The sequence below is a fragment of the Mastomys coucha genome, unplaced genomic scaffold (genome assembly GCF_008632895.1).
Source record: "Mastomys coucha isolate ucsf_1 unplaced genomic scaffold, UCSF_Mcou_1 pScaffold7, whole genome shotgun sequence".
Taxonomy (NCBI): Eukaryota; Metazoa; Chordata; class Mammalia; order Rodentia; family Muridae; genus Mastomys; species Mastomys coucha.
Window position 1 is genome coordinate 53,548,664 of NW_022196913.1, and position 10,571 is coordinate 53,559,234.

Here is a 10,571-nt window from a genome sequence, read left to right on the forward strand (position 1 = left end):
CTGTACCGGGTGCCACAGGCCTCTACACTGGCTGTTAGAGAGAATGGGGGAACTACGACTTAGCGATCCCGGGGTGGGGGGAGAAACAGAAAGGCGCAAGGGATCGTGTGCTAGAGTTGGGGAGAAAAGGAGAGGGGGAAACTGGTGGATGGAAAAGAAAAAAAAAAACGAAAGGAAGGGGGTAAAAAACGGGGGCGTTTTCCATCCTGCCATTTCAGCTGTCACCATTCTGGGGCCTCTTCTTTTCTGCAAGGCCAGTCTGCGGGTTTTTAATCTAACCGCGGGCAACCAGAGCCTCTAGGACTTTGGCAGAATCCCGGGTGTGAGCCAGGTGGCCATCGCAGGTGGCGGGGCACCTGCCCACAGGGGCCTTGGAAGTTGCCTCAAGACTGTTACCACGACGGTCTTCTCTTTACCCCGAAGGGACAGGAACCTTGCAGTCCCCAGCCTGCAATCGCGCGGGGTTCAGATCTCTGCTGGCCTGGGCACCGTCTCCCAGGTTCTGCTTTCGCTGCCCAATGGAGCCAGTGTGAGTCGCTCCGCTCTGAGAAGAGCTACAGTCCACACCGCGCCGAGCCACCGAGTCGCAGTCAGCGACCACTGTGTCTCCGTCTTGCGAGTGACCTGGTTCTCACCTCTATTCTGAGGTCGCACCGGAAGCCGCTAAGGGCAGGGATGGGTGTGAAACCGGACCAGCGAAGGGAAGGACTGACCATCAATAACCGTTTCCTTGGAGAGCATTATCTTAACTCAAATTTCCAAAGGAAATCACACATTCTTAAACAACAAACCCTAAGGAGCACAAAGGAACCGATCTTAAAGATCATATCTGCAAAGGCACTCACACGCAAAATGCATTCCAACTTCTAAGCTCCGGGAAGAATCAGGAAAGACTCAAAACGAAAGTCCACACGGGACATCGAACTACCCATAATGAAACAGTTACAGAGACCAGCTCTCTAACGAAAGGCAACTTAGATGTGATCTCTGAGTGTGGGGACCGCGTAATTTTATATTCTCGACGGTTTTGTGCATTCAAGCCAAACTAATGACCTCTTTCTAGCAAAGTGCAAGGTGAAGACCGCAGCCTGCCCAGATCACACCCTCCGGGTCCAGGCGACCTCTGCTCGGCGATGGCCATCTGAATTGAAGCCGCACTCCCTGCCCAAGGCCACTGCCACAGCCACCACCGCAAACCCGCCTGGAGAGGCGGGCTTAAAGAAATAAATTGCCAAGGGGAACGAACCCCATTTGGGGCTCTCCAGGGTGTTTTTGGAAAGAAAACTTGCCCAGAGCGCTCTGGGAGGGCGGCGAACTTGGTGGGGCTTAGGGCTTACTGTGAACTGGGCACGGGAATCGGAAACCCCTCAGATAGTTGCTTGGCCCAGAGAAGTAAGTTTTAAGAAATCTTCCTTCCAGACACCCGCGGTCCCAAATTCAATTTGCTGAATAAGATACAGATTGGTTGCAAGTGAAAAAGTAGACAAAAAAAGAAATCTTCAAGGTCCAGGGAGAGTTGGAGGGGAGCCCCACTTAGAAGCCCCCTGAGGCTGGTCGCTGACCTGGCTTTGGGCTGCTCCATCTGCTTAGTGGCACAAGGGACTACCACTTCCCGGGTACATCGCCTGCAGAATCCCTTCCCTCCTGAAGGCGCTTGGGAAAGAAACTGCAGCTGGTGCGTGGTGCGGGTCTCTGCTCTAGGGTTCAGCTGTGACCCATCCCTCCCTTCTACCAGCCACCGCCAGCTGAAGCCCTGGGGTCTTCCGGGCTCGCAAGTGGGAAAGGGGACGGATCGCACGTTCAAGGGTCCCCTCTTGGCGAGGAGACTGCGCCAGGGATCTCCTGCGGCCTGGAGTCCCTTGTTGCTGGGCCACCCGGGAGGGTGGCTGGCCTGGGACGCTGAGGTCACCTTTTCCACCGTGCCTGCCTCTCCCAGAGCGGCCAGTTTCCGGGATTTTAGCTTAGGCGACGGCGGGAGGCCCTGGTTGGTTTCAGGCTTCCGACTCAGCTCAGCGGCTGCGCCTCTAGTGGGGACTTCCCTTCCCGTGTCCTCCAAGTAGAAGGGGGAACCCCTTTCCTTGTGAACCCCTTTCCAGACAGCCAATGCAGAATTCCTAAGCAAAGGATACCTGACGCCATTTCTTTGCATTTTTTTTTTCGTCTAAAAGGGGTTTATTAGTAGGCTGGCTTTAGGATCCCTCGGGCTTTGAGAAGAATGTAGTTTGAAAAGGATGAGTCGAGTCAGGGGCCCGAGCTTAAAGAGGGCACCAGGGCATCAGGGCATAGCCTGGCTCTGAGCTTTTGGTGCCAGGCCTTTTAGCCCTTTGGGCTTCATTCCCAGCAGGCACGAATCACTGCAAGCATTCGGCCTGGGCGGCTTGAAACAGCCCTGGCCAGCGTCCAAGGAGCTGGAGGGTGTGTGGGAGGGGGGAGAGGCACACCTGTGGAATGAAGTGGGGGTAGGGTCTCTTTTGCCTCTTTACATCTAGAATTAAGGCCTTCACGCCGAAAATGAGCCTCCTGTGTTCAGCTTGATCTTAAGCGCCTTGCTGGCAATAAAACAGATTTGGTGACTGGATAGCGACAATATCAAGTGAGTGGTTTTGGTGTCTCAGACCCGGTTCCAGGACGAATCTTGAGTTTGGGAAACCTGGCTGAAATTGGAAGGGAGGCACATAGTGTTTAGATATGGGTGGTTTCTGTCAGGATCAAAATAAGAGAAGAGAAGATAGGGTGGGAACCGGCTAGGGCTCCTCCCCAATAGAACCCATTCCAAGGCTATATTCCTTCTCATGCATAAGAGGAAGTGGAGGGGCCTGATGAGGAGCCCTCCAGGGATGGACAGAGTGGAAGCAGTAGAGGCAGAAAGGCCTTGGTTCTGGTATAGACAGGATACCTAGAAAGCCACTTCTACTTACTGGAGTGCCTGGACCAGTCAGTCCTTGGATTGAGTTGTATTGAGAAAGGAAGTTGTTGACCAAGATTCCTGTGTCCTGAGTAGACAGTGACTTTCCTCTCTGTTCAGTGAGAAGAAAGATGACTATTGGGTCAGAAGTGGGCCAAACCATTGCCACTCTGTCTCTGATATGTGTGTGGATACGATGAGGCTTAGTGGGTCCCATGTCATCCTTTTAAAAGAGTTATTTTGGCTACCTGGTTATCCCCCTCAGAGAGTCTAAAAGCAGCTGGAAGGCCCTAAGACTACTTCCTTGTAGTCCTGGCCATGGTCTCCTGGCTCCAAAAAGTCACTAAACATTTGGCTGAGCTGTCGCAATGGGCTTTGGGGCTGCGTCTCAGCAGAGCATCTGGAAGGATGCCCTTTGTCACCTTCCCAGGCTTAATGGACAAAGGCTATTGGCCATCTCTTATAGTCCAGTGACCAGCTTCTGAGGCCCCCTGTCAGCAGGCAGAAGAAATTATTTCAACTTGGAGAGTTGGGATTTGGGTGTGATGAATTCAGGTTTCCCAGAGGTGAGATCTTAGGTTCTGTGGGGAGCATTGGTGGGAAGTAGGAGTGGCTTAAAACATGGAGTTCAGTCCAGGAGGCACTGACTGGCAAGGCTGGACAGGGTGGAGAGAGAACCCAAGACTCCAGAGAGAGGCAGATAGGAGGTACAGCAAGACCTCTCCTAACCTCCCGAGGGCACCCTACCCTTCTAGTTATCCCTGAGTAGCCGGCAGGGCATGGAGCTTAGAAGTCTCACCTTCAATCTCCACAAACTCCCTGGAGCCACAAGCCAGGTTCTCTTCCAGGCTTGAGACAGTTCAGAAACTCAGTGCCAAGACTCAAAGAGCTACACTCACCAGAGTTTAGCTTGGGGAGAGAAACAGAAGATCTAACAGCCTCGCCTTTAGTCCTGTGAGAGACTGGGAGCTCAGAGATGGAGCTAGGCCCCAGACTCTCAAAGTACTCCATGATCCCCTGCCCCTAAGTTCATCCAGTGACAGTCTTTCCCCCTTTTATCCCTCTACCCGCATCCTGTCCCTGGCTCTTAACTGAGTAAACATAACTCAGCCCACTGAGTCTGGTGGTTGCCGGAGAAAATGTGTCCATGTACGCTTAGATTCGAAACTTAAGTAAATCCTAGTTGGAGAATCGGTTTGTTTGTTTTTTTTCCTCAGCTTCCAGAGAATTGAGATCAGAATGGTAAACTGAGGTTGGGGTGGACAGTGAAGGTGGGTGGTGCACAGGGGTGGTAGCCACCCTGCGAGTTACACGCGGGTGTATTGCGGCACCGCATCCTTACAGCATCTTGAAGACCTGAGGAAGCTGCTTAAGGCTACCCCTTTCCCTGCGTGGCTTTTGCACCCCCCCTCCTCCTCCTGACCACTCCAGCCCCTCCCCATCCCACCCAGTCCGCTGGCTTTGCTGCTGTGCCCTCCCTGTGCCCTCCTGCACCTCCGGGGGCTCTCTCCTCATTACGTCTCTCATCTCGGCGCACTCACGTCTAAGAGGCGTCTTGGACACCTTCGCATCACTGCCTAGGATCCTGCGCGGTCCTTGCTGTCTGTCTTCAAACTCTTTTTCGTCTCTCACTCTAGATCCTCGGATTGCCCATCTCTGCAGTGTCCTGTCCTCAGGGCTGTCCTCTTGGGCGAGCTTTCCTTTCTCCCTTGGTCCCGGCCTGCGAGCCCCTATCCTAGGCTCTTCCGCCCCCCCTTCCCTCCTCCCAACCTCCTTTCCTCCCTCCTGGGTCCCTCCCTCCGGCCCGGCCTAGAGGGTGGGGGCGGCCGCGCGGCGCGGCACGGGGCGGGGCGGGGCGGGGCGGGCGGGGCAAGGCAGTGACGCGGGGCTGGCCGGGCTAGAGGCGCGGTGGCGCGGGGCGGGGGCGCAGTCCCGGGTCCGACTGGCCGAGCCCCGCGCGCCCCGCCCGCGCCCTGCGCCTCCGCCCGGCCAGTCGGCGGGGGAGGGGGCATGAGCCGGCGCCCGCGCGCCGCCGCGAGCTGCGGGCCGGCCTAGAGCCCCGCGCGGGCCCCGCGCCCGAGCTTAGCCGCCGTCGCTGCCTAGCTGCGGGCGCATCCCCGGGAGCCGCGATGCAGCGGCCGGGGGAGCCGGGAGCCGCCCGCTTCGGTCCGCCCGAGGGCTGTGCCGATCACCGACCGCATCGCTACCGCAGCTTCATGATCGAAGAGATCCTCACCGAGCCTCCCGGGCCCAAGGGCGCAGCGCCTGCGGCAGCCGCCGCTGCCGCGGGCGAGCTGCTCAAGTTCGGCGTGCAGGCGCTGCTGGCCGCCCGGCCCTTCCACAGCCACCTGGGTACGTGCAGCGGCCGCCGTGCAGCAGACTGGGCTTGGCGGGAGGGTGGGAGTCCGAGCCCTAGGGTTGTCGGCAATCCATCCTCTTTCTCCCTTCAGTTTCTGGAGCAACCTGGGATGTAGCTCAGCGCAGGCCCCAGGCATCTCTCTTTGCGCACTCCAACGGGAAAGTGGAGAGTGCGCGCGATGGGTTAGGCAAAAAACAGGCCTTGCGTCCTCAAGTCAAACCAGAAGAGAGTTTGTCTTCTGCTTCTGGGCGGTTTCGAGTTTTCAAATCGATAGGCCAGGCCCAGGGATCAGAGCCCGCATCCCCATGGTAGATATAAAATCAATCTACCGAGCACTCTGGATCAAAATGACTCCAAACAAGGAGAAGCCTGAGTTTCGAGGTAGAGTTGACTGGGCATAGCAGTAGCTGCCCAGACTGGGAAAGCTCAGATCTCTGGAGAAGTGGGTCGTGTCTCATAGTGCTGGATGCTGACGGTGGCCCAAGCCACCCAGGAGCCTCTCAGAGCCCTTTGCAGCCAGCAACCAACCGAGGCCTGTGCTGCAGCCAGGATCTCCGTAGGCCTTGTTTGAGGGAAAGAGGCCTGGTTGTGATCCGCTGCCCTGCTGGCCCTTCCACCTCGAGGTCAGCTGGACTTCCATGCATCTTGAACCACTTGCTGAGATCTTTTCTGTCTCGGTCTTGTCTCCTGTGGGACTGTGAGGCAGTCTGCTCTGTACTGCCTAGGGCTTGTAGGAACTCTCTTTGGTTGACCTCCTTCCTGGCCTTTTGGTAAAGTGGGTCTGTCTCCCCTCTACCTCTCCCCCTTCCCAAGATTCTCTTCCACTCCCTACTATCCTTCCTCAGTTTACCTCACCCTGATGGTTCTCAGCCAGGGAGATCCATCCTCTACGGGATCTCTTTTATGAGAAGCCTACCAGGAAAAGAAGTCTCCAGCTCAGCTAGCGGCCTTCAGGACCAGTCCTAGATTCTGTTCTGTCCTGGTGGTAGCCAGTCCAGCTTGCCTGTTTGATGTTCATCTGGTTCACAGCCTCTCTGCTCAGTCGTTCACTATAAAACGACTCTGTCGTTCGCAATTCGTTTGAAGCGGGCAACAGCCGGTTTAGAGCTAAAGAACATGGAAAGGTCTTCGTGGGGGAAAGCCTGAACAGAGAGAACAAGAAAGACAAATTTCAGGTTCAAAGGATGCTTTGGTGACCCTTTCCTAGCCAATAGCCAAGCCTCAGCGGCAACATAGGTGCAGCACCCAGAAAAACAAACGTTCACATTTCACAGCGTTCCTTTCCCAACGCAAAAGTGCCCCCCTGCGACCCCCTCCCCCGCGCTCCAAATTCACCGGTTTCTTCTTGGTTTCTCTTTTTCATGAAAGACATACTCCGTGTCCTCGGAGCAGCGAACTTGCTCTAAAGAATCCAGAAATCTCGGAGACTGCTGGCTCATGTGGGACGCCAAAACAGAGCAAGGGGTGGGAGGGATGCGCTTTTCTAGACTTCTAGGGATAGTGAAGGAGGGTCGCCCCAGGATACTGGTTTTAAGATCCCAGGGAGTGGCTGGCTCAGGCTCCCAGGCGCAGCAAAGCGCTGTGGCCTCGCAGGCTGGAATCCAGTTCACCCGGCGCTCTTCTTTTTGCTTCTGTAGCGGTGCTGAAGGCCGAGCAGGCCGCAGTGTTCAAGTTCCCACTGGCGCCGCTTGGCTGCTCCGGGCTGGGCTCGGCGTTGTTGGCCGCAGGGCCTGGGATGCCCGGCCCCGCAGGCGCATCGCACCTGCCGCTGGAGCTGCAACTCCGCGGGAAGCTGGAAGCAGCTGGCTCCGGAGAACCTGGCACGAAAGCCAAGAAAGGACGCCGGAGCCGCACCGTATTCACTGAGCTGCAGCTGATGGGCCTGGAGAAACGCTTCGAGAAGCAGAAGTACCTCTCTACCCCTGACAGGTAGTGCCGGGCAAGACTGGGCTGGAGGGGACAGTAGGCAGGTGACCTGACCTGCTGAGAGTGTGCGTTGCTCTTTCCAGAATAGATCTAGCTGAGTCCCTGGGCCTGAGCCAGTTACAGGTGAAGACGTGGTATCAAAATCGGAGGATGAAATGGAAGAAAATAGTGAGTGTGGCTGGTGGCTTCCTGCGGGCGTGGGTTTCCTGGGTCTCCGGGGTCTCCCGCCCTCCTCACACTAAGACTTCTGCCCAGCCCATCCAGTGCACTGCCGTTTCAGCTTAGGTTCATTAGGAGCCCACATACCCAGGCACCTCCTGACAACCTCTAACGCCCCCATCTCCTGCATGGCTCGTTCTCTCCAGCAGCACTTTAAATGGGCCACCGTTTCTTTAGGGCTTGGAGCCACTGATGATGTGGTTGGACCCTGAGCACCGGGTGGTCCTTGATCTGATTCTAGTACTGTTCATTCACGGAACAGGTGCTTCAGGGTGGCGGCCTGGAGTCCCCCACCAAGCCCAAGGGACGACCCAAGAAGAACTCCATCCCCACGAGCGAGCAGCTCACGGAGCAGGAGCGCGCCAAGGAGGCAGAGAAGCCAGCGGAGACGCCGGGCGAGCCCAGCGACCGAAACTGCGAGGACTGAGCGTCCTGAGGGTGCGTCGCGGCCGGCGGGGACCCAGGAGATGGCCCTTTTGCACCCATGACGTTTGCTTTCTAAACTATTTCATTACTACTTTGAGTGCGGACAATTAAGGGCCAGACAAGGAAGGGCACGGTCCCGGAAGCCAATCCCAGATCTCAAGGAACTCCTGTCCCCAGTCTGGGAGAGTCGTGTCCAGCGTGGCCGAAGCTTCTGGTCTTTCTCGGATCTCCGCCGTGCCCGGCGCTCCACGCGCATTCACGCCCCGCTCCTTGCCCACACTTTCCTCCCCCGGCCTCCAGCCGGCCTTCTGGGCCCGGTCTTCTGGGCCCGGACACCGGCACACACTCGCTTCCGCGCCTTGGGGACCGGGCCGCCTGGTGCAGGTCCCCCACGGCCCTGCCCTGCGGAGCCGTCTCTAGCAGATCAGCTGATGACTGGTCTCCGATGTCGCTGAGGCTTCTACCCCTCTCTTGCAAAGACGGTGACTCTTTTTTTCCAATAAAATATTTTATGACACAGTGAAGGGCTTGATAGCGGGCTTCCGGAATTCGTGAGGGATAGAGGGGGTAGTGAGGTAGGAAAAGAAATTGCAAGCAGCGGTGCCCTTACCTATTGGCCCAAGCATTGCAGTTACTTAGGAATTAACCCTGAGTGTGAGGGGCCAGTATGGACTCTCCCTTCCCAGCTGTGGGGTTCCTGGGGGGCGGCACCATCAGAGATATCAGTGGGCCACCATTTCAGAGTGTCCCAGAGCTCTGAGCCATACAAGCTGATGATTAGGTCTCCTGGAACTTCCTTAGGAAGCTCCTGATCAGCTCTTTTGAGGCAAATGGGATCCTCAGTGAATGCTAGGCAGGTCTAGTGACTTGGCAGGGAATGCCTGCTCGTGCTTCTCCCAACCAAAAAGTCTCGGTTGTTTGGGGCTGTGTGTGTGATCATATGACATTTTGTCTCTGTGTTTGGGGGTCATGGTGACCACCGAATGGGAATGGAGGAATGGTCACTTTTCTAGGTAAAACTCAGAAAGGGGGTACAACTTGACCATGCAGTTTTGGACATATTAGCATTCAAAGCCAGGTCCCCCAAAATGTTGTAGGCTTTGTGATTTGGTTTTGGGTTTGGATTTTGGTGGTCGTTGCTTTCAAACAAGGTCTCATGTCATTACCCTCACTACTCTGGAACTTGCTATGTAGTCTAGGTTAGTCTTGAACTCAGCATAGCCTGCGTCTGCCTCCCAAATGATGGGATTAAAAACCAAGCACGGAGAGGCTTTTAAGCTTAAGAAAGTGGCAGTCACCTGTGTTGGTGACTCTCCTCTTTATTTTTTAAAATTGTGTATTTTCAAGTGTGTGTGTGTTGGAGTGGGTCTGTGCATCTAAGTGCAGCTGCAGAGCAAGGCTAGAGGAGTCCTTGGTGCTGGAGCAGGAGCAGTTTGAGCCAAGGAATATGGATGCTGGGAACCAAAATTGGGGCTTCTGCAAGAACAGTATTCGAGCTCTTAACTGCGGTTCTGCTTCTCCAACTCCAGACTTTTCAGACCTGGTTAGATCTGGTTAGATCTGGTTAGATCTGGTTAGATGGTCCCTTCCTAGAAGCCAGTTTAGACTTCTCCTCGGAATCTCCAGCGTCATGGTCTGGAGAAACTAAAACTCAACATTTCGTGAGGGCTTTGGGAGCAGTTTCTTCCCGAACCCCAGTCCTGCTAGGTCTTTGAGAGACCATCTCTGCTTTGGACTCTTAATTCAACCTCACAAACAACCCGAGGAAGGCTGCAACCCTGGTCACCTGGAAGGGACAGATAGATGTGTGAGTGTGTGTGTGTGTGTGTGTGTGTGTGTGTGCATGTGTGTGTGATACTGTGCCCCTCTAATTCCTTCCAGGCTCAGGTTAGCTCAGCCTAGCAGTGTTATTACGAAATATTCTTGTAGCAGGCCCTACTAGTCATTTGGGCTAATCCTTACAACTCAAAAGGAGGGTGACCAGAAGGCCCAGGGGACTGACGTTCCAGCTTTTTCTCCATCAACTGTACCAAGCTATAGAAGGGTAGAACCCATTAGGTTGCCCGCGGATGGGTACAGGGGTTCTAGCTCAATCAGTTAGGTTCCTGTAGTTAGGTTCCCTTCTTTTGCTAAATTTGAAGAAACCGAATTTATGCAAGTTGCTTGCTACGTGCATCTAAGGCTTCCTCAGGGACGCTCCTCACTAGCTGACCGCAGCTGAGGAGGCGAGGGCTACGGGCAGAGTCTAGACTCACGAGTCTGCAAATTTCAGAGTGCAGCGCCCTCCATAACAGATGAGGAACCCGGTATAGTTCTCCAGGTATAGATGGGTCATTAGAGGCAAGCTGTGTCTCAGAAGGCCGTTGGTTCTTTATCCCAACGCAGAAGGAGGTGCCAAGGTTTCCTCGCTGTCTGCTGTCTGCGAGGCAGTGCTCCGGACATTAGAATCAAGCTTTTCCTTTCTCAGGCAGATAGTTTTCTTGCTTGGGAGAGAGAGTACCTGAGACTTGGGAATTTCCAGGCAGGTGGCTCCGGGAGGGGCGAAGTCCGAAGGGTTCTAAAAGCCGAGGTTCGCGGTAAAGGGCTTCTCTTAACCACCGGAGACCTAAGGCGCTGGTTTGTGTGCCACCCGCTCGGGCCCCCAGCGCTGAGGGCCCCTCCCTGCCTTCATTGACCACGCCCCTCACTCCAGGCGGGCTTTTGGGGGAAGAGAAGGTCCCCTCTCATTCCTCCTGG

The 10,571-nt window shown here is 55.5% G+C and overlaps 1 protein-coding gene across 1 annotated transcript; it reads left to right on the top strand.

The window, feature by feature from the left end:
* The first annotated feature begins 4,821 nt into the window (after positions 1-4,821).
* On the top strand, positions 4,822-8,354 carry Barx1 (BARX homeobox 1). The gene is made up of 4 exons (XM_031358844.1): positions 4,822-5,257; positions 6,902-7,193; positions 7,274-7,358; positions 7,672-8,354. Exons 1-4 carry the CDS (start codon positions 5,035-5,037, stop codon positions 7,834-7,836), a joined length of 765 nt encoding a protein of 254 aa, XP_031214704.1. The 5' UTR covers positions 4,822-5,034; the 3' UTR covers positions 7,837-8,354.
* The last annotated feature ends 2,217 nt before the right edge of the window (positions 8,355-10,571 follow it).

What these genes read in the sequence shown, in the direction of transcription:
- Barx1 (XM_031358844.1), top strand. Translation starts at nt 5,035, where the DNA reads ATGCAGCGGCCGGGGGAGCCGGGAGCCGCCCGCTTCGGTCCGCCCGAG. An exon ending in GCCCTTCCACAGCCACCTGG is followed by an intron (nt 5,258 to 6,901) that starts GTACGTGCAGCG and finishes TTGCTTCTGTAG; the next exon opens with CGGTGCTGAAGGCCGAGCAG. An exon ending in TACCTCTCTACCCCTGACAG is followed by an intron (nt 7,194 to 7,273) that starts GTAGTGCCGGGC and finishes TGCTCTTTCCAG; the next exon opens with AATAGATCTAGCTGAGTCCC.